The sequence below is a fragment of the Danio rerio genome, chromosome 17 (genome assembly GCF_052040795.2).
Source record: "Danio rerio strain M-AB ecotype USA chromosome 17, GRCz13ab, whole genome shotgun sequence".
NCBI lineage: Eukaryota > Metazoa > Chordata > Actinopteri > Cypriniformes > Danionidae > Danio > Danio rerio.
In genome coordinates this window covers 17,817,420-17,842,446 of record NC_141037.1, presented here as the reverse complement: position 1 = coordinate 17,842,446, position 25,027 = coordinate 17,817,420, and the positions used below count along the sequence as shown (strand labels likewise).

At 34.8% G+C, this 25,027-nt stretch overlaps 2 protein-coding genes across 27 annotated transcripts in view; one reads left to right on the top strand and one right to left on the bottom strand.

Moving 5' to 3' along the window:
- Positions 1-25,027, top strand: part of hmbox1a (homeobox containing 1a) — a 664,927-nt gene that overhangs the window by 325,394 nt on the left and 314,506 nt on the right. The window lies entirely within an intron of this gene.
- Positions 1-25,027, bottom strand: part of foxn3 (forkhead box N3) — a 176,752-nt gene that overhangs the window by 105,398 nt on the left and 46,327 nt on the right. For all 26 annotated transcript variants that reach the window (XR_015512749.1, XR_015512753.1, XR_015512760.1 and 23 more), the window contains exon 2: positions 13,368-13,924. Coding sequence is in view for 5 of the 26 variants with exons in the window: in XM_087289495.1 (XP_087145621.1) it covers positions 13,368-13,910 (543 nt within the window). In the remaining 21 variants the exon portion in view is untranslated. The remainder of the gene's footprint in view (positions 1-13,367; positions 13,925-25,027) is intronic.

The window sequence follows — 25,027 nt, the reverse complement described above, 5'->3', positions numbered from 1 at the left end:
TATTGAATATTTTTTTTGTTTTCTGCTTGTGAAACAAATTAGTATTAGAAATGTTAAAAATGTTGGTTAAACTACAAATTTGTAAACTTCCTTCAAAATGCAAAATAAATATAATGTGATTCACCTTTTGTTTTTGTTTAAATTATGGGGAAACCCACGTGAACAAAGGGAGAACATGCAAACTCCACATAGAAATGCCAACTGACTCTGCCAGGACTCGAACCAGTGAACTTCTTCCTATGAGGCAGCAGTGCTAACCACTGACCCACTGTGTCGCCCTATTTAAAACTAAATAATTTCAATCATTTTTATAGGTGCTACATCTGTTAATATGTCACAAAAAGTGCAATGAAAAATAAAAATAAAAGCACTGCAAAATTAAAAGATGGTTATTTTTAGATTAAAATTAACAACTATGCATATCTAAAGTTCCAGATTAGCACTATGTTATGTCTGATTGATTCCATTCATTCATTCATTTTCTTTTCGGCTTAGTCCCTTTATTAATTTGGGTTCAGCTGCTCTTTAAAAAAATAGAGATCTTTTCAGAGTTTAAAAGTACAGCATTTATTTGAAACTGAATTCATTCATTCATTTTCTTTTCAGCTTATTCCCTTTATTCATGAAGAGTCGCCACATCGGAATAAACCGCCAACCTATTCAGCCCGTTTTACACAGAGGATTCCATTCCAGCTGCAACCCATCCGTGGGAAACACCCATACACTCTCACACATATACACGACAGAAAATTGAGCTTACACAAATCATCTATAAAGCATGTCTTACTGAAGCACCCGGAGAAAACCCGCACAAACACAGAGAGAGAACATGAAATGCCAACTGACCCAGCTAAGGCTCAAACAGGCTACGCCACCGTGCCACCCTGATTCATTCCAATTTCAGCAAAAAAATTCAATATTGGAGCAGATATTGACTGTGCTGTACACCAACATTCATGCACATATACTGTAGTTATACTTTTTTTAACTTCTAACTGATCTAATTGATCATATACAGCACTTTCTTATGATACTTTTCAAACTTTCTAAACTTCAGCATAATTTATGAATTGGTAAATCTCTTCTCCAAAGTAAAAAATCAAGTAAAATGGCTTGGAACAGCATGCGGGTAAGTAAATAATAAATATGATAAAATATAATAAACATGATAAATAACAAAATTATAAAGTATCTAATGTTTCTAGTAAAGTAATCCATTAGTGCATTCCTTTCACAGGATGCATGGTGCTAATAATATTGCTTTCTTTCAACCATTACAACACAATAAAAATCTCCCACTATTGTACAATAATCATAAAACACAGATTCATAACAGTCACCAAAATCTCCTATCTGCACCACCAAAACTTTGCATAAATCCATGGAAGCAATAAATGATACAGCTTTCATTAACAGCAAGATTCAGACTGCAGAAGGGTACTGATCAGCAGGTACTGTGGTGTCAGAATCCCTGGTGGCCGAATGCGTAACCTTTGGTAAGACATGGCAGTTAGCAAAAAGTTGGCCTGTTGACGTCAAAGAAAGGCTTGCGTGCAAATCTCCTGCAGCTTCCCTCGCAACCAACATCTGTCCACCGGGAACACAACAGCTGGCCAGAGAACATGTCAGCGAGCAGCGCGGCTTTATCTTACATCAACCTGCTTTTTTTGAGAGAGCGGGATAAATCATGTCACATGGATCAGCGTTATCACCGCAACCCTACATGAATCTGAATAGATAATGACTGGAGAGATGGAATTTAGTTTAAGTTAAATGAAAAGATTTTTTTTAAAGGTCAGAAAACATTTATTCATTTTTCTTCGGCTTTATTTCAGGGGTCACCACAACGGAATTAACCGCCAACTATTCTGGCATATGTTTTACACAGTAGATGCCCTTCCAGCCACAACTCAGGACTGGGTATAGCTATAGCGCATGTCTTTGGACTGTGCAGGAAATCGAAGCATCCGGAGGAAATCCACGCCAACACTGAGAGAACATGCAAACTCCACACAGAAATGCTAACTGGCCCAGCTGGAACTCGAACCAGTGACCTTCTTGCTGTGAGATGATGACAGTGGTGTGTCAGATAACATTTCATACAAATTAAAAATAATAAAAAATTCAACTCATGTAAGACAACTGGTCAGAAAAACATATGTTTTCATTGGTTGTGATTGAAAGTCAGGGTTTTTAAAAGCTAAAACTTGTGTTATCTAAACATAAACATAGACATGTATGAAAACATGGCACCTTTTGGTTATTTTATGCAAAAAAAAGTGACAATATAGTTGTGTTTTATGAAATTTAAGACTAGACACTAGAAAAAAATAGACATTTATACTCATTTATGGAAAATACAATATAAATATTTTAACCAGAAATCAGTTCAGAAATCAGTATTTGATAAAATAACATGATTTTCAATCTCAACAAAAGAAAAATTGTTATTCTAAAAAACTGTAATTTTCAAAAAATTTTAAAATGACACTTAATGGCTATATTTTTAATTAAATAATTGAAATATTACCATACAGTAATACCAATACTGTATTTTTTTCATGGCTTCATATACAGTTGGAAGCAAAATGATTAGCGTTTCTGTGAAATTGTTATTCTTTTTCAAATGTTTCCCAAGTGCTGTTTAACATAGAGAAGATTTGGTCTGCAAAATTTTAAGCAAATATATTTACTTTTTTTGTCTTAGCCACAATGACAGTTATACTACACTGTAAAATGCTGTGTTTCACAGGCTTGTGTCGGGACAACATGAAGGAATTAAGTTAAAGCATTCGTTTTTGTTTTTTTTTACAAATTTATATGGATTGAACATAAAACAATTGCTGTCCCAAAAAAACTCAATAATTGTGCTGTTTCAGCTCATTTTCAATATGCAGTTTCAACAAACTTTTGAAACTTTTGTATTTTATATAGCTTAAAGTGCAATTTAAAGGCTAGTTAGGTTAACTAGGCAAGTTATTGGACAACAATGGTCAATCAAAACAAATACTAATTTCTTAAAGATGTGGTCCACCACGATATCATATTTTAAACTTTAGTTGATGTGTAATGTAGTTGTGTAAACATAAACAACATCTCTAAATGTAATACGCTCAAAGTTTAAAGCAAGGGGAGACATTGGCTTTTACAGAGTTAGCCTACATCGAACAAATTTAACATCCGGGTTTGTGAAAATACAAACGCTTTAGGTTACGCACATACACCCTGCACAGCAACTGGGCGTGGTCAGAGATGCTCTAATGTTATAGCAGAGAAGGCTAAAATGTCGTCCAAACACTGCTATTTTCACAGAGCTTCATCTGTTTCTGTATTTGGGCTCCCTATGGATACGATACAAAGAGAGAATTGCTGTATGTTCTAGATAATATAAAAATATATATAGCTAGCATTTGACAAAGAAGAGCTTCCAGAATCTCTCTCAGTTCAGTGCTGGATCCGGCTAAATACATACCAACTAAGTAAGTATTTTATTTGTCAAAATTGATATATTACATGCATGTGCTCTTTATTTTCTGTCAACTGATACAGCTAACGGCTATTGTTTACATAGAGCAAAAGCATGTGCTTGTAGGGGCGTGATGTGGTGATGTCGAGCCGATCCATAAATCACAGCACATTAAGTTAGCTGACCAATCAGAGCCTCTTGAAGGTGGATCTTTAGGAGAAACTAGGAATTATGACAGTCATGATCATGTTAGCTGAGTAGCTGAATATAAGTAAAATAAGATATAGAAAAAAATAATGAGATTTTCTACAAATAAAGCATGAATGCACATTGCTTTGCATCTAATAAACACAACCACGCCTTAAATATACACTCTAGACTACCCCTTTCAGCAATTTTTTCATTGTTTAAAAATAATTTTTGAGGTCAATATTATAATATTGACCTCAAAAATATTTTTAACAATGCAAAATTAGTTTCATTCAAGTCAAACTAAAACTAATTTTAAATTTTGTAATTAAAAAAAAAAAATTCTTTAAAAGAAACAAAAATGTGAAAATGTCCTTTCTCTTTTAAACATCACTTTAAAAATATTTGAAGAATACTGATGGCTAACAATTTTGCCTTCACCTGTATGTCTGACAAGTTGCTGTTGTCATGAAACCCCTGAACTCAATAGAATGTCCGAGCAAACACCCAGAACACTAGCATGCACTGCTGACAGTACGGAAAACACTGGAAATGCCGACGGCTCCTTCATCCTGTGTTTCTTTCACGAACAACTCCTCTGCTACCTGTTCAACTGTAACTCTTCTGCACAGCCTCGTCCTGTTGCTACGGAGATGACATGAACAATGGAAAAGACACATTAATCATCAAAGCCCGCTCCACGTATAAACAGCGATGTATGCGCCTGTATGCGGAACTGTGTTCGTAAGGGACACGAGAGCTCTGCAGATCCACCCATACAACCAGCTCTCAGGTGCCAAGTTCAGATCCTGTGTTCATAACAGTGCCATGGAAACAAATGACAGGGTGTCATTTCTAGAGCACTCACTCTTCACCAGTCACTGCAGGAAAAAAACACACATCCATGAAACCACTAAAAAGCTGCAGCACTCCAGTAAGCAGATTTTCAGTGTAAATCCATGCATCTTATTTCACATACGCAGCAATCACAAGGTCACGAGTCTAAATCCCAGTGGATGCATGAACTGATAAAAATGCACCTTCGATGCAAGGCAAGTTGTATCTTTGGATAAAAGCACCTGCCAAATGCATTCGATATTTGATCTAAAGTTAGATTTATCAGTATGTGTGTTTCCTGGGAATCAAACCTACAGGTATGACCTTCATTATGGAAAGATCATGTTGATATAGGTGGAAATTGATGAAATTAAATGTGTTTTTTCTCTGGGGTTTACAATAAATTTAAAATACAATTATTATTTAAGTTATATTTAAGGTTTTATTATATTTAAAGCAACTTCACTGAATTATGATTTATTAACAGAGTCCATGGATATTAAATTCCATGGCTATATTTGTAAAAAATAGTCAACAATGATACGATATATTGTCTCAAAACATTTTTTTTTATGTTAAAAATCAGTAAATATCACATCTCATTAAGATGGGGAGAAGGAAAAAACATTTAAAATAATGGGCGTTAAAATACAGTAATCTAAAGTAAAATAACAGCTGCTAAATTACAGAAATTTCCCATAAAACGACAGACGTTAAATTACAGATATTTTCTGTAAAATAACAGACATAAAAATACCGAAATTTACCGTAAAATACCAGATGTTAAATTACATAAATTTAATCGCAAAATAACAGATGTTAAATTACATAAATTTATCATAAAATAACAGACATTAAATTACAAAAAAACTTACCATAAAACAACAGATGTTAAATTACAGAAATTGAACGTAAAATAACAGATGTTAAATTACAGAAATTTGCCAGAAAATAATAGAGGGTAGATTACAGAAATTTACCATAAGATAACAGACATTAAATTACAGAAATTTGCCGTAAAATAACAGACGTTAAATTACAGAAATTTACCAGAAATTTAAACTTAAGAAAATGTATGTTATTTTAAAGTAAATTTCTGTAATTTAATGTCTGTTATTTTATGGTAAACTTCTGTAATTTAACATTCATTTGGTGATTCTGGGTCACTTACTACTTGAATTGTTTTTTGGGGTTTTTTGGGGGGGGTTTTTTGTGGTCGCTCCAGCTTTAAAAAGATCACAATATTGGTGGTATACATGTTTCTACATCATGTCATAAATCATTCATTTCAAAAGAAAATTCAATTTTCATGCTTTTTTACTACTAATTTTAGCACAAATTTTTAGGAGTGAACATCTATTATTTCATATAATCGTTCAATTATTGTTTTAAAAATACAGATTTACAGAAAATGCTAACTAAATAAAAACTAAATAAAAACTTACCAAAAAGTCCCCCTTCAAAAACACCCAGTTATTTCATCATATTATTTAATAATAATAAAAATTGCACAAAAACTCACATAAGTCTCAAATGGGTGCTTAACCAAAAAAATCAAATTAAAAAAACACTTTAGTTTTTTTAGCTTTAGCCAGTAAAGCTACCAGTAAAGAGGTTTATTTATTAAGGTTTTGTTTTGTTTGCATTTTCTAGCGATTATCAGAGAACTTATTTTAAGACCCCTGTGTGAAAATTGCACCTTTTGCCGTCTTTCAGCTATTGTCTGAAAACATTACCATGAATAGGCCACGACTGCCCCATGCAACACTAATTTTGTTGCCGCTTTCGCACAGTTAGCTGATTTGCATAATTCTTTTGTGAATCTTGTGCTAAAACAGTGCAGACAGCATGTGCAAATGACGGTAGCAGCGGGTGCAGCTCATTCTCAATCCGTAAAAAGCAAAAACAACATTTTCTTGAGGTCTGGATCTCTTAATTTGATTCTCCTCTTGGCCGAAATTAATTATTCCTCCGTAAACCCCTGGAGATTGTGCATCTATCAAATGTTTGTTTATTCAGACTCTTATTTTGCTGGTTTAATTTGCCCCTTACTGTCTCATTATGTAGAGTGATGCATGATTGCATAGCAAATCCACAATGAATCCGAAATTAAAACAGACTTAAAATAGTCATCTCATTCATTAAGTAGGCCAATGAGGCTCAAGAAATTCAATCAAACACCAAATGAACAAGAAGACGGCTAATCATGACTTTGTGACCTACCAAAAACTTTTCTTTTTATAAAAAAAGAAGGGAAAAAAAACTAAAAAAGAAAAGGCTCGAATATTTTACATACTCTGACAACATTGCTGTTGTCATGTAACATTACTGCTTATTTTGGTGTGATACGCTAAGGCTGTTATTGTTATTATTTATCATACTGGCAGGTCATCTGAGCAGTGCCCTAGCAGACAAAAAAAAAACTATGCCCCAAACATGGAAAACGCATCCGCTTATCATGTTTCTGTGAACGAGTAGTCTGTGTGAACGAGGTGTCTTTATTGTCCTAGTAATCTGTCCATCATGAGCTTCCAGCTGTGTGTGTAATAAGGAGGAACCAGAAACTGTTTTTAATTGTTACAGGATTTTACGGAGTTGTTTATGAAAATGAAAATCAAATGCATTTGAGAATGCATTTTGATTTATTGTTTGTGCATTTGATTTATCATTTGGGTAGTTGTTTTAAAAGGTTCGAATTATTATTTGATCCTTTTAGGCATTTGAATTTTCAATAAAATATATAATATATATATATATATATAACAGTTAAATACAAATTAACCGTCCACATGAGCTAAGCATTTCTTTTTGTAGAGTGAACTAGGTAAATGTGAGATGAAAATTCACATTAAGATGATTGCTTTTTTCAATTTAAATAAAATTATAAATACATTTAATTTAATTTAATTGGCGGCGTAGTGGCACAGTAGGTAGTGCTGGTGCCTCGCAGGAAGAAGGTCGCTGGTTCGAGCCTCGGCTGGGTTATGTTCTCCCTGCATTTGCGTGGGTTCCCTTCGGGTACCCTGGTTTACCCCACAGTCCAAAGACATGTGGTACAGGTGAATTGGGTAGGCTAAATTGTATGTAGTGTCATTAAAAAGTCATTTAAAGTCATTTAACCTTTTTCAAGTTGGATTTTTTACAGTGTAGAAAAGCAGATTGATGCATAACGTTTGCAAGTTTTGCGCATGCAAATGCAATAATCATCCAGTATCCACTTAGATACTCCCTAGTAACAACACATCAGTACATAGTGCTTGCAGGCTTTGCACATGCAACACCCTCCAACATCCACTTAGCATCAGTGTATAATGTTTGTAAGTTTTGCACATGCAACACCATCCAGTATGCACTTAGCAACACCCTATACAACATATAAGTCCATCGCATGCAAATGCACTAACCATTCAGTATCCACTTAGAAATTTCCTAGTAACAACACATCAGTCCATCATGTTTGCAAGTTTTGAACATGCAACACCCTCCAGCATTCACTTTGCAACTCCCTAGTAACAACCCATCAGTGTATTATGTTTGCAAGTTTTGCACATGCAACACCCTCCAGGATTCACCTAACAACGACCTAGTATCAACAAATCAATGCATCATGTTTGCAAGTTTTGCACATGCACAACACCAACCAGCAACTATGTAACAACCAACCCAGGCTCATTCTGAAAATGTACCCCTATATACATTTCTGCACACCGTCAAATACGCCCCAGGAGCCCCAAGTTTTTTGCAGTCTTTGTTTTCGCGAATCCACCAGAGGCTACTGTGTACACTTTTTGAGATCTCATATTTCTCTTGAGTGCGATTGGTGCCTGTTGTTCTCTCGTAAATCTACCAGAGGCCGCTGTCGACTGACTGATGCACCCTCCCCCTTCCCTAAACCCAACCAATAGTATTTTAAAAAGCACAGATTGACCCTCCCACTCACTTCCCTTAAACCAACTGACAAATTTAAAATGCAATCCAGAAAAGAAAAGCCGACATCTGATTTTCTCACCCTAATATTTACTTGTTTATTTTATTTTTTGGCTTTTGTTTTTGTCTTACCTGGTTTCTGGAACCGTTATTCACCTGACTCGACCTCCCGTCGTCTGGGTCATCTCCTCTCTGCGTCTCAAGTCCACCAATGTACATGGCAAGCTAACTTGACAAACTGGTAACAGCCGGAAAGCTGTCCATACGGAGTTAAGTGGTCAGCTGGTAAGCGTGAAAAAGAACAACGTCATACCGCCCTGTATCAAAATGAAATACAGCCATACGTTCTTCTGGCTACATAATTCACGATCTCCAGAAATGTATATAGGGCTACATTTTCAGAATGAATGTTGGGAACAACACCCTAGTAGCAACACATCACTGTTTCAAGTTTTGCATATGCAGCAATCATCAAGCAACCACTTAGCAACACCCTAATAACAACACATCAATGCATCATGCTTGCAAGTTTTGCAAATGCAACAACATCCAGCATCCACTTAGCAACTCCCTAGTAACAACACATCAATGCATCATGGTTTCAAGTTTTGCATTGGTAATAATCATCCAGCAACCGCCTATTGTAGATCCTTCAAACAACCACTAAGCAAACAGGCATAATATCCTAGCAACACCGTTGCCAGTTTTGCACAAACAACACAAAATAGTGACCACCAAGCAACACCCTACTATCAAGAAACCACGTTTAGCACACACAAGATGATCCAGGAACCACCTAGATTACTTAGCAACCATCAAACAACACACTATAAAGTTATATACAAGCGGCCCAAATCAGCAAGCAACCACAAACACCTAGTATTATGGCTGCAAGTTTTGCACAAGCAAAATCTACTAGTGAAAACATGGATCTTCCTAAAATCCAAAAAGCATGAGTTTTGTCGTGTTTGCATACTTTTTATATGAGAAACCTCCCTGAAATTCTATAAGATGCTTTGTGCAATAAATATTATACTTAAACATTTAATTCCAAAAAGCCCAGAGCTCAAACTTTTACACTTCACATAAATGAAGAAAAAATCAACTCAACACTGTTACTCTCAGCATGGCAGAATTACATTTCGGATTGCAAAGCAGTTAAATAAAATTAGATGAGTACATTAAACACAAGTGCTAATATGATGTCTGGTTTGAGTGCAGCAGATGGAACAACACTGGCAATCCTTTGGGGCAAGATTAAGTCAATATTAAGCCCTTGCAATAATAAAGAAATACATTATATGTGTATATATGTACATACACACATACATACATACATCCATACACCCATACATACATACATACATACACACACACATACACACACACACACACACACACACACACATCCATCCATACATACATACATACATACATACATACATACATCCATACATCCATACATACATCCATACATACATCCATCCATACATCCATCCATCCATCCATCCATACATACATACATACATACATACATACATACATACATACATACATACATACATACATACATACATACATACATACATACATACATACATACATTTATATATAGTTTACTCGAGTGTGCTAGCAAACAAAAGCATATTTCTATACTGATCATTCACCCACAAATAATTTAGTTTATCATGTACTTCTTCCAAATGTTTTTAAATTTGTATCACAAAAGAAGATGTTTTGAAGTATGTTGGTAGCCATTGACTTTAATAGTATTTTTTTTCCTTTCTATGGATACAATATATATTATTATTGACATATTTATAAATTGATATTCATTTAGAGTAAAACAATTACTCTAAACATTATAATATTTTAAGTAATACTCAAAAAACAACATTATTTTTTGTTATTGTACCTGTTAAAGTAAAGCAACCCTTTTTCGCAGCTCCAGCAATGTCGCAATAATACCTTATATTGTGACAAAAGCTCCAGAAATGATCACAACAAGAAATTCTGATACCGTCGTATGCCTACTGCCATCTGTGGATTAGCCATTCCCAGCCTGAACACTTTCACACACACGCATACACATCAGTTTCTCTGTTCCTACAGCAACAGCTTACTTTCCGTGTCAACTGCAAAGCTGTTTCTATGGACACATATACAGAAAAAAAAAACTCTTTGCTCTACAGCCAGAGACCAGATGGCAGTGAACTGTAAGAGTCACATGGAACGGCTTTACTGTTCTGACTAACTTGCAGACACACGCACACCATAAACACACACACACACATACAGTAGTACACATACTCTCAAAGTAATACGCACCGGAATGCAGCCTTTGACAAAAATCAATCAGCACTCAATGAGCATCTAATGAGTCTCAATTCATAAGCTTTGCCTCTTTATCAAACAATTGCAAAATGTTCTCTAACAGGAATCATTTCAATCAGCAAATACAGATGTTTTAAAACCAAGATAGCAAGTCACAGCTCTAAATATTGAAATGTTCAGCACACTAATGGAGCATGGTGTTCAAACTGTAAAGCTCTTTTGCAACTGTAGTTATCTCCATTACAAGCTACAAGAACAAAACTGGTGTAAAACGAAAAAACAAGAAATAACATTTACATTAACGCTCAATTCTTTAACATTGGTTAAAGGAAAAGTTTACCCAAAAATGAATACTCACTCTTGACTGTTTGAATATCTTTCTTCCGTTGATCACAAAAAAAGGTATACTGAAAAATGTTGGAAACCTGTAACAATTGACTTCCGTACAGTACAGTAGTTTTTTTTTTATTGTGGTATAGAAATGGTTACAGGTTTTCAACATTCCTCAAAATATCTTCTTTTGTTTTTAACAGAAAAAAGCAGCTTAAACAGGTTTGAAACAAGTCAAGAGTGAATAAACCATTGCAGAATATTGATTTGCTGAGTGAACTATCCCTGTAATGCATTGTGAACTAAAACTGAAAAATAAACGTAGTTTAAGTGTTTTATTTACCTCTTGCTTTATCAAACTGTACTGTTTATATAGGTTATAAAAATGTAAGTAATAAAATTAGCAATTACTTGTTTTCCACCATATTTATTTTTTGCGCAAAAAAGTATGGTCACACTTTGTTTTATTGGTCCGTTTGTTAAATTTAAGTTACATTGCATCTACATACCAACTAATTCTTATAAGATAATAAGTACTGTTAGGTTGGGGTTATGGTTAGGTTTAGGGTTAGTGTAAGTTGACATGTAATTGCAAAATTTCTTATAGTCAGTTAAATGTCTGTTGAAGGAGGATATCAACAGATATTAAACAGATTATTAATACACAAATAGACCATCAAAATAAAGTGTTACCTTATTTTTTAATAGAAACTTTATATAATTGTTATCACTCAAAACTGTTTCATAAAAGCTTTTGTTTGTCCAAAAACATTATAAGGTTTATCTTGGTGACCACACAATATATTTATAATTCTAATTATAATAATAGAATCACCCATATGCACTAAAATCACTGTATCCACAGCTTTTCATGACTAATGCTTCAACCAAAAATGACTTTTCCTGCTTGTTCAACTACTTCAAATGAGTTAAAACAACACAATGATTGTGTTTTTTGGGGAGGCCAACTTAAATGTTTTATGTTCAATCCACTTAAATTAGTCAAAAAACATTTAAGTTGACTTAATTAATTTGTGTTGGGACAACATGAAGGAATTGTGCGCAACCTTACATTTTTTACAGTGTTTACTGTCATGTCTTACTGTAAGTAAATCTTGACTATCAAAATAAGGTTTGCATTTATTAGTTATTTAATAAATCTGATATGGCAAGGTACATTATTCATATTATCCTGGATTTTTTGGATTTGGATTTTTGGAAGTGTGTCTGATTTTTATATAACACATTAACATATAATATTTATAGTTATTAGTGCTGTTAATCGAATTATCGCGTTTAAAAAACTGTTTGTAAACAAGCTTGTATTGAATAAATGTTTATCACAAGGCGCCTTTTCCTCTGTTTTTAACCCAGTATCTTGAACTTTCTCCCCCTTTATGAGCAAACACTTTTGGAAGACTATAAAAGCTGTTTGCATTTATCAATTTAGCCAATTTTAAGAATTATAAACAACATGAAACATAAGCATTTTTATGTTCTGATTGCAATTCCTATGTAGAAGAATCACTTAAATTGCTTGAATTTAATTCATAATTCCCTTATAATTAAAATAAGCATTTCATATTTTTGCAGGTCACTTCACCTAAAATGTATTCATTCTTTTGGTTTATTTGTTGATAACTGACCAACAAAAATACACCAAAATAAAGATACAAATTATACCAAATGAAATTTGTTACAAAAAGAGCATTTTTACAACAAAATTAGGCTATTTGAAGTAGTCTAAAATTGTTTCAATGTTTCCTGTTGCTATTTTTGGGTTTTTCATCTATTGATTTTTTTTTTTAAAGTCTTATCAGGTAACAATCCAAAGTAATTCAAAATTTCACTTTGTAAGTCATTCCTTTTTAGAAGATTGCTGCAGTTGTTTTAGCTACCTAATCATATTGACCAGAACAGAAATGAACCGATTCAGTTTTGCGTTTGAAACGTCAGAAAACACCAGCAAATATGCAACCTTAAAAGGCTCTACAGACTATCAAAATAAAATGGTCTGTTGTTGGACAAACGTGCAAGCATTTTACTGACACATGCAACAATATCTATTGTAGATAGACTGTTAATGACGATACTACCGTTTACAAAATACAGTGGCATCGGCAGTATTTCAGAGCTATAGTATCGCTATGCGACCATAATACCAGTAATCCGTGCAACCCTAAAGTAAATATCTGCAGACTCAAAACTACAACCACCAAAAAAGTGTCAAGTAACCTAAAAAGGTCAAAAATAAAATGTGTAAATATGGTCAGTGCATCCTTACCTGACTCCTGTCCTTGTCCACTTTCTTAAAACACTTATTGAGGGAGAGATTGTGCCTGACAGAGTTCTTCCACCCCGTGGGGGCATTGGCAAAGTAAGGGAAGTGTTCCAGAATCCAGTTGTAAATGTCTTTAACCGGCAGTCTCTTGGAAGGAGCATCTTCTATGGCCATGAAGATGAGACAGCTGAATGAATAAGGAGGTTTGCAGTTTGGGTTCTGCTTGGCATCATATGGGAGGTCCGAGTGGGCTGGAGAAGGCGGGGTGTCATCGTCCAGATCCTGGACGGGACTGACGCTCCTCAGCACGGGGTCACCGAAGCTGTTGAGCAGATTTTTGCTCTCGTGGAGCCAGTTGAGGTTGGTGAGCTCCTCGTCCTCCACGCTCCCCTTCTCCAGTTTGATGGTGGGAAGAGCCAGGTCCATCTCCTCAGCCTCCTGCAGGGCTCTGGTGATGGAGCTGGCCTGATAGAACTGGCTCAGGCCGCTCGCCACGCTGACCCCAGAACTTTCCGGCTTCTTACTGGGAGGCATAACCGGACCCATTTAGACCAAGGCTCCTGTGGATGACAACACAGAGAACATGTTTACAATCAAGAAACAATTCACCAATAAAAAACATTGCATCTATAATATAAGACTACAAGCAGTGATTACAGTACAAACAGTAGTTTAACACTTTGTTATTAGCCTCTTCTGAAAGTCTAATAAACAGCTGATACTACATACTACTGTCATTTATAGTAAACACTAGTGTTTTTGAACCATACTGTAGTAGACTGTTTTATACTGTATATATTATAAGATTTACAATACTTTGTAATAAATGCTACAGCATACTAAATTATTAAATATTGATATATACTTTAGTTTTTACAACATTAAGCTGTGGGTATTGCAGTATAACATGCCCTATGGTTGTTGAAAACTACAGTATTGGGTCATTTGTTTATATTACTGCTTGTTGTGTTACAATAGCAACTATAGAATCACCACAACAGATGAACTCAATATTCATACTTGATTTCAAGGGTTCAGGGGTCAGATTTGTTAAATAACTAAATGCAAACCTTCTTTTGATAGTCAATATTAACTTACAGTAAGACATGACAGTGAACACTGTAAAAAAAAATGCAGGGTTGCGCACAATTCCTTCATGTTGTCCCAACACAAATGAGTTAAGTCAACTTAAATGTTTTTTGTTTTTGTTTTTTGACTAATTTACGTGGATTAAACATAAAACATTTAAGCTGGCCTCCCCAAAAACACAATCATCGTGTTGTTTTAACTCATTTGAAGTAGTTTGAAAAAGCATCAAAAGTCATTTTTGGTTGAAGCTTTAGTCATGAAAAGCTGTGGATACAGTTATCTTAGTACATATGGGTGATTCTATAATTATGAATACATTGTGTTGTCACCAAGATAAACCTTATGTTTTTGGACAAACAAAAGCTTGTATTAAACAGTTTTGATTATTAAAACAATTATATAAAGTTTCTATATAAAAAATATTTGGATTTGTAAGGGACATTGTGTTGTTCAAAATGTTAATGTGTCTTTTAATATACCTAATTTGGTAACACTTTATAATAGCTGCACACTATGAATGATTTATTAAGCATTAGCACATAGCGAATTCATTATCTGTTAAGCATTAACTCACAGTAATAAACTGCTTAATGAAGTTTATTAATGTAATCTACAAATGCTCTGTTTTTGACTTATAAGCACATGTGTACAATCTAAAGTAAGGACTATTTATGCTTTATAAAACCCTTATAAATGACAATTAAAGGCTCAGTTATATTCTAAACATGAAAAAATGAAAATAAACAACTTTATTAATTTGAAGATAGACAAATGAATCTGTATCAAATGAAAAATTTAGCAATTTTAACTAAAACAAATTACTGTGCAATTTAAACATCGCTAAATAACATTGAAATGTTGCATCATAATATATTGTTCAATTATTAAAGTTGTTTTTTAAAGCAATTTTTACAGTAATTTTATTTTTTAGATAGGAATGCAAAGATTATTGTTCATTTGATACTAGACTGCATGAAGTTGTGCATTTATTAGCAAACAAAGTAACCATTACTATACGCCTGAATAATAAGATATATAAAGGTTGATTTCAATAGTTTATTGATCATTTATTTATGCATTCTGAATGATCTGAAAAACCATTGACTATTCTTAAATACAACTGATTTGTAAATAATGCAATACTTAATTCAGTAATGAAAAATTAATAACTCACAAATTATTTAAGTACAACTATTAAGCACATTAAAAAAATGTGATTGTAATTCAAAAAAAGATTGTTTGTAGCTGCAGTTATAAACTGCTCACTAACGTTTATTAATGTAGAGTCAATGTTTAACAAATAATGACTTCACTATATGCTAATGCTTTCTAAATGATTCATAGTTTGCTGTTATTATAAAGTGAAAGCCCTATTTTTGACAAATGATACATTCATTTATTCATTCATTTTCTTTTTGGCTTAGTCCCTTTAATAATCTGGGGTCACCACAGCGGAATGAAATACCAACTTATCCAGCTTATGTTTTACGCAGCGGATGCCCATCCAGCTGCAACCCATCACTGGGACACATCCATACACACTCATTCACACACATACTGTACACTACAGACAATTTAGCCCACCCAATTCACCTGTACCGCATGTCTTTAGACTTGTGCAGGAAACCAGAGCGACTAATGACACATTCAGCTTCAATTATCATAAAATAATTAGGTCTAATTTTAATTTTCTTTGTGTTTCCTCTGTCAAGTTAAATAAATATTTGCTCTAAACATCTATTATTTGTTTATAAATATCAGTAAGTACATTCCATCAACTCTGTTACATTGCTTATTTAAAGGTATAACAATCTGTAAAGCCCTGGTAGTAAATCCATGGGATCTGCTGCAAGTAATGTCAATTCTTAAAGCCGGAAACTCTGGAAGGCATTGAGACATGTAAATTCTCATTCATATGTATAAAATGTTTAGAATAGAGCAAGAGTTGATTCATTATTTGTCAACTCTATTATTGTACTTATTCACATATCATTACAGTGAATTTCACATCTACATTTTAAAACCAAAATACAGTGAAAATGCATAAAATCCAGCATGACCTATCTGGCTGAGACTAAATAACTATTTGGACATATAATCCAATAACCAATGAATAGGTTTTAAATACAAATCTTGAAATTAATCTGTGCTTGATTTCAAAGACAAAATGCATACAATAACATTACATAGCTGATTTTATTTTTAAAACTTTACTAAAGAAAATCTAGGAACCGCAAGGATACTTCTGGACCTTCCAACTCCTCTTTTCCCCCGAAACAAACATGTTGGCTTCCCTCTAGCTCATATTCATCTAAACCACTCATTTTCTAAATGCAACGTGTCACATCATGTTAAAGGCGGCAGTTAAACCCTCATGGACAGCAGCATACATATACAGTGGATCAAAAGGCAAAATTAACCATAATTTACTAGCTGATAAAATATTCCAATTAAGCATTTATTAAGGTGTTGATGCAAAAGTATTCCAAATAAACACTTATTTGTGAATATCAACAATGGTTGCAGATACTGTATATCTAGCAGCATCACTACAATTCATGCAAGGTAATTTACAAAGGTATGTCAAAGTCAATTTACTGGTTTTCCATTATTATTTAACACCCAACATTTGTATCCGTGTTGTAAATTACAAACACTTTAACGTCTTCTCTGCTTGAATGTGAGCTATTTTTTGCTGGATTATACACGGCATTGGACATTATAAAAATTAAATAAATTCTTATTTAATGCACTGTCTTTAGATCACTCACAATAAAACCAGCTCCAAATACACAATCTATACACTTGTCTCAAGGATGTTGAGATCACTGCACTTCACTTCCATCCAAGGGACAAACACACTCCCTGAGAGCATAAAAAACAGGACTATGAGAATGATCCTATTCTGTCAACAGCAAGAATGCATGGCATGCTGGCCTTCTCTCAGCTATTCAGCAACTGAGAACGCTTTGCTACAGTGTGGAATATTTCAAGTAAGTGGAATATAACACTCAAGGTCATCTATAAATGATGCGCTCAGTCTGTTGCTCTTTTTATACTTGTCATACATGCATAAAAAAGAAACATTTCTATTCTAAAAAAACTATATTACCTTAAAAAACATTTTCACACACACACATTTTTTTTCTTGAAGTGAAGGTTATTTATAAACTAATTTCGAGAGGATCACGTGCTTATGATTGCTTGCTGCTGGTCCTGCATTATCTAATTTATGATTCACCAATCAGATGATTCATAAGCCACTATAAATACCCTAAGTTCCATATCACAGCCCTCTTCGTTTCGAAGAATACCCCCTTCCACCCCTACTCCTCCTTCTTTCCTAAATGGGTGGCAAGATGGCTCAGTGGTTAGCATGGTTGCCTCACAGCAAGAACGTCACTGGTTCTAGTCCTTACCAAGCCAGTCGACATTTCTGTGCGGAGTTTACACGTTCCCCCACGTGCTCATTTGGGTTTCCCCTGGCTTACCTGCTTTCCTCCCTCCGTTCAAAAACATGCAACTTAAGTTAATTGACTAATCCAAATCGGCACCATAGACATGCACCAGTAAGTAGTTATCTCTTAAGAGCAATGACTATGGGGGGAAATCGGAGCGCCTGGAGGAAACTCATGCATACATGGGGAGAACATGCAAACTCCACACATAAATGCCAACTAACCCACATTGGGCTCAAACCTGCGTCCTTCTTGTTTTGAGGTGACAATGCTACCCACTGCACCACTGCGACACCCACATTAATGTCGATTACACCTTAAACTACAATAACTGCGATAAATATTACCTCTAGGTTTATGTTTTATGCATGCTTAATTGCTGATCCATGGCTTTATTCACTGACCTACAAAATCCCAAGAATGACAGTGGCAGATGCAGGAATGAAGAAAAGTAATGAAATGTCAAAAGTTAATTAGAGCACTAAAACCACCCAGTGGTTGAATTAGGTATTGCACTCCTGGATCAAAACAAATGCAAGCACAGGTTGCCAGATTCAAGACCAACAGGAGCGAGTGATTTAACTGTGTTCTAAATCAAAGAAACGGCACCCGACAGAAGGAATATTTTCCATATTAAAATGAGTTTTTATCCTAACAAACACCTTAAATTGATATATTAGAAACGGCTTCTATTTCTTGCAGCTGAACAACAGAAAACTGACAATGATCACCTCAAGTACACCTCATGTGCTTTATTCAGTGTTAAATGCTAACAATGTGAGTTTAAATGACATTTTATATGACATTTATTGCCATAATACTGAAAGCAGCAGCAGATAGTTCACTGAAATAAACTGTCTGAAAATGAACTTTAGAACACGCGGTTACAATGTAACCTGCTCACCTAATGTCTATTCTCGTAATATTTCTATCATTTCCAAATTAATAACCTCATGTGGAAATCTGTGCCTCATTTTGGAGTCTGCTACTGTCCACCGGAGGTCACGTTTCGATCACAAGTGCATGCTTTCAGAGCCTTTCTGAATGAATGAATAAATTAATGAATAACATGGTTTTAAAACAAGGCAACCCGGTGTGCTAAAATATAACTGCCTAAACTGGCAGTGGGCAAGCTAAAATGACTAAAACAAAGACAGCGTTCTGGCACATTTTCAAACCAAAATATCTGACTTCAGTGTTGTTTTTCAGATAAACAATAATGTTCACTTGGCATGTTTATTAAACATCTGCAAACATATTAGGGTATTTTAATGCTTTGAAAGAGTCAACAACATACATACAGCATCTTTAAGAGAATGTTATAAAAGCACCTCATTATGCTATTGAAATTGTTGTTAGAACAAACAACAATTTGTTCAATGCCAACAATTGCCTAATGTCAAGATAAGTTCTGGGGTAGACAACAAAATGTGTTGAAAAATGTCCCACCTGTGAGACGATGACAGCTAATTGGGTTACAACAAAATGAATAACTGATCAAACTGAGAATCCCATTTCAATACACGAACTCACACTGATCGAAGAAAAAGATATTATGAACGCATTTCAATCACTAAATCAAAAGCTCAGAACATGACAGCAAAAAAAAACAGACTGCGACCTTCCCTGTGATCTGTCACAGAGATCAATTTATATGGAAGTGTCTCTTCTGTCTCACTCGCTCACACTCGGTGCATCTGCAAAAACAATTACTAGAAAGATGCCATCAAGCATTCAAACATAATACTGTCAAATTCTATGAAAATGAAATAAAAACAAAATTGACTTCTTGTCCTTAAAAAAGCAGATAATCAAAACAAGACATTACACTTACTGTCATTCAGAAATGAGAAATTCTATGAGACGCTTCAATCAAAAACACATTTTCATTTAGGCTTTTTAATTCAGTCTAATGGAATGAAAATGTCCAGAATACACTTATGAGTGATTCTTCTAAAGCATTTTGTCAAACGGTGTCTGTACATTTCAATTGCGATTCATATTTTTCAAAAATCTGCAGCACTTGCCTTATCCAAATTGCAGCTATATTCATGTATGTGTTGTGAAGATTTTACAGAAGGATATGCTCATACATAATTTGCCTGATTATATAATAATAATAATAATGTGGAGTTTGCATGTTCTCCCCGGGTTCCTGTGGGTTTCCTCCTGGTGCTCCAGTTTCCCCCACAGTCCAAAGAAATGCAGTACAGATGAATTTAATAAAGTAAAAGAATGCACAAATGTATGGGTGTTTCCTAGTGCACGGTTGCAGCTGGAAGGGCATCCGCTGCTAAAAAACATATGCTGGATAAGTTAGTGGTTCATTCCGCTGTGGTGCCCCTGATGAACAAAGGGAATAAGCCGAAAAGAGAATGAATGAATGAGTAATAGTAACACATTTTTGTAAAGTGTTTTGTAATTTGACGTCCAATAATGAAGTCAAATTACGTTGATATTTGGTTGATTTTAGGTTGTGTTTGAAAGTGACCAAAATCCAATGTCTGATAGATGTCATAGTGGTGACATCCACACAACATCAAGATGTAACATGATTAGACATTGATATTTGGTTGATTTTAGGTTGACTTTAGGTTGGACATTGACACTGACGTTGGGTTCTTACATCAACCTGATTTTCATTTGCAAACAGAATCCAACGTTCCTCATGACGTTGGGGTGTGTTGGGGTACAGCGTCAATATGACGTCATGTTGATGTCCTGTGCCTGCAGGGAAGACACCGAGTATATCACTTACTTTAATAAAAAGTTGTGAAAAAGTATTTATTTTATGGCTGTTCACAGCATTTTCTGAATTATGGATTCCCCAAATCCTCTCTAATAAAAGCATCCAAAAATAAAGCAAGATTTTGAATGAGAATTTTTGTGCAAGAAATGTACGCAAATATGAGCTTATGTAAAAAATGATCCATCTACAGCTTATTTATTTAATTAAAAAAAAAAACTTAAACTTAAAATAATTAATCAAACATCTGTGGAAGTATATGATATTTGGAATATTATTAATAATTATATTGGTAATGTCACTGATGCACAGGTCTTTCCTCTGTAGTTGTTTATCCTATGTAATTTATTATTACATTGGTGTATCTGTTGGTTATTATTCTAAAATGCATTATATTAAATTTTATATTTAATGTTAAAAAATATATAATAAAAGCGCTGTTGTTTCAGTGATTGGAAGTTCTCGTTTGAGATGTCATTTTGCAAAATATTATAAATGAAAAGGGCATGGAGTAAGAACTAGATACCTCATGACTGACAAAAACATTACAAAACTAAAAAACAACACACAACATGCCCAAACTACGGGTAACGTTTATTGGGCATTATAAGATAAATTGAAGCGCTCTCTCAGCTAAGAACAGATAAAATCCCTGAAATAAATTCTGGAATAATAAAGCCAGAAATATTAAGAGTTTAACAACCTAATAAGTGACTTCTATATAAATAAATAAATAACTTCTTAATATAATCAATCAATCATCTGTAAAAGTGCAGTGTATGTTTATAATTATTTGTTATTTTTTACTTTATGTTCACCTGAAGTGTTTTGCCTTAAAGACTTCATTGCAGCAGAAGGAGAGGCATTTTGATGTGATACGAAATCGCTTCTTGTTCAAACTAGCCATCCTTACATTAAAATGCAACGCGGACACTAAAATCATTCATGAAAAATCAATGTACTGCATCTTTCCAATGAGGAGCGCTCATCTCGCTCAGCCTCCGATGGGCCGCTCCGGTCCCGTGAGCCGCTGCACAGGAAAATTATATTACAGCTGACAATAAAGTAATTTAATTGCACAGTTACCATGACAACGGCGGGCTCTGTTTAGGCCTAATTTGCTGGCAACTGCCAATTGTGTCCCGAGAGACCCGAAACATCATTCTTGAGCTTTTTTTTTCCCCAAAACTTCAAAGAAAGTTGTTGAAGAATACTTTTGAGTAGCACATGATACGGAAGTGGCATGGTGTGGATTTCAATTCAGCTTAAATATTGGTTGATTTTAGAACCGACTGTCATCAAATTGGCTTTTGCTTCATATTTTTAAAAGTATAAATGCTATATTGCATTTTCATTTAGCTCAAGAGGATAAACTGAATCACTGAAGGAAATCACTTTTTTTCTCAAATGCTAGAATACAGGCAAGGATTTTGCCAATGGACTTTAAACCTAAATAAAAAAAAATAAAAAGTACTCAGTACATGTAACTAAACCACAATGCAAACTAGTGGTTGTGAATGGTAAAACACTACAGAAAAGGCGTTTTACATTTTTAAATAACTTCTCTTAACTCAACATCTTGATTTGAGAAAACTAATTTCATATCATGCGCACAAAGAATGCACTTAAGAAATACAATAAATTTGGAATATATTATTGGACAGTGGAATGTAGTTCTCAAAAGTAATAATATTAAATTAAATAATAACTTATTAATTATTAATTAATAACTTACTTATGTACAATTAACAACAAATTGTTAACAAAAACCAAACAGTTTTCAAAGTAAAATATATTAAATTGTACTGTAAAATGTCCATAACTAAAATCTAATTTAAACGAATGGAGGGATGGAGGAAGGAAGGAAGGAAGGAAGAAAGAAAGAAAGAAAGGAAGAAAGGAAGGAAGTAAGGAAGGAAGGAAGGACGGAAGGAAGGAAGAAAGGAAGGGAAGAAAGAACTAAGAAAGGAAGAAAGGGAAGAAGTATGGAAGGAAGAAAGGAAGGAAGGAAGTAATGAACAAACAAACAAAGGAAGGAACAAACAAACATCAAATGAACAACAAAGGATGGAATGATAAAAGGAAAGAAGGAAGGAATGAACGAACAAACAAAGGAAGGAATGAAGGAAGGAAGGAATGAAGGAAGGAAGGAAGGAAGGAAGGAGGGGAAGAAGGAAGTAAGAAAGCAAGGAAGAATGGAAGTAAGAAATGAACAAACAAACAAACATCAAATGAACAAACAAAGGATGGAAGTAAGAAAGGAAGGAAGGAACGAACAAACAAAGGAAGGAAGGAATAAACTAATGAAGGAATGAACAAATGAAGAAATGAAGGAAGGTAGAAATGGACGGATGGACAGACAGAGGGAGGGTTGAAGGGTAGAAGAAAAGAGAGAAAGGAAGGAAGAAAGGAAGGAAGGAAGGAAGGAAGGAGGGGAAGAAGGAAGTAAGAAAGGAAGGAAAGATGGAAGTAAGGAATGAACAAACAAGCAAACATCAAATGAACAAACAAAGGATGGAAGGAAGAAACGAATGAAGGAACGAACAAATGAAGAAAGGAAGGAATGGACGGACGGACAGGGCGGGTTGAAGGGTAGAAGAAACGAGAGAAAGGAAGGAAGGAATGAATGAAGGGAAAAAGGAAGTATCAAAGGAAGGAAGCAAGGATGGAAGTAATGAATGAACAAGGAAACAAACAAAAGAAGGAACAAACAAACAAACATCAAATTAACAAATAAAGGATAAAAGAAAGAAAAGAATGAACAAACAAATGAAGGAAGGAAGTAACGAACAAACAAATAAACAAACAAATAGAAGAAGGAAGAAAGGAAGGAAGGAAGAAAGGAAGAAAGGAAGGATGGAACGGACAGACAAATGGATGGACGGACTTAGGGAGGGAAGAAGTAAGAAAGGAAGGAAGAATAAAAGGAAGAAATGAACGAACAAACAAATGAAGAAAGGAAGGAAGGAAAGAAGGAAAGAAGAAAAGAAGGAAGGAAGGAAGGAAGGAAGGAAGGAATGAATGAAGGAAGGAATGAATGAAGGAAGGAAGGGAATAGAACTGAATTGAATTGAAAAACAATTTTGGGAAAACAGTATTTCATAGGGCCTTGAGTGAAACATTCTCCATCTAATGTTCAGGCTGGGGTTTCTTCCTGCAGGATTGAGTTTCTCTAGCAAATAGCAGTAAATGTGCTCCAGTCGTGCGTCCAGAAGACAGCAGAAAGCCAGATCACAGAGGGTGGGTTAAAGCTACAGATAATTAGGCATGATGCTCAGATCAGAGCCCAAATACCATCTGCCTGTCTAAATCAACATTTGTTTGGCAGCCTCATCATAAATCACTGATTAAATGCATGCATACATTCAGCTTATGTTGAATATAGTTATATACAGTACATCTGCATAAGCACATTACTGGCCGTTGATGGGGCTTGAATAAATTAATGTCCTCCCATGTCTGCCATGTGTTAAAATGCATAACGCTATTCTATAAACGGCTATGTTCATTTACATGCCAGCATGACTGACATAACAAAGACGGCACAATGACAACGAACAGGACTTTGTTCCCTCATCACCCATCCTAACATCTGACTATTAACCGCATGCACGAGTGCCAAGAGAGATGCGTGGACGCGGACCGTCCTGATGTTACAAGCCAGGCGACTGCCAAACTGTCATGGTTTTGCTCGCTTGATTGGGACAGCTGTGCTAAAACGAGCACGAAACTCATTTAAAGTGGGCGAAGAACAAGTAATGAGTCTATTCATGCTGGTAATAAATCGCTCACTGAGTCAATCAGCCACAAAAAAAAAACAAAAAAAAAAACAGAAAAAGTAAACTTTATGTACAACTTGACTTCTGACACGTCACATCTCAACAAATGATTCAAATTAGAATAAAGTGGACTTTTACAATGTCAGAAGAGAATGTAAATGAGCTAAATGTGGGTGGGTGGCAGGATCTTATGCGGTTGCTAAGGTGTTCTGGATGGTTTTTTGCCCACTGCTATGCCGTTGCATGAAGAAGTCTAAAGCTGGCACATCAGCCTTGCAAAACCTAATTATGGACTGGAGATCAATGGAGTTGCGCCACCATGGGACGGACAAATACATGCATATCATACATGCATATAACTGTGGTTGAAAAGTGAAGTGGCTTTGATCTTTCCGAAATGGCTTATATGCAGACATTGGAAACAAGTAGAAGCGGATTAATGCTAACACTCATTTCTGTTGAGAGTATAAACTCAATGGGCAAGCAAATGAATTTAGATACTTTAAATTATTTTAATGGGAGTTTTGTGAATAACTTGTGGTAGAATAATGTCTAGTAGGTTTTTCGTGTGTGTCTGTGTGTGCTGTACGC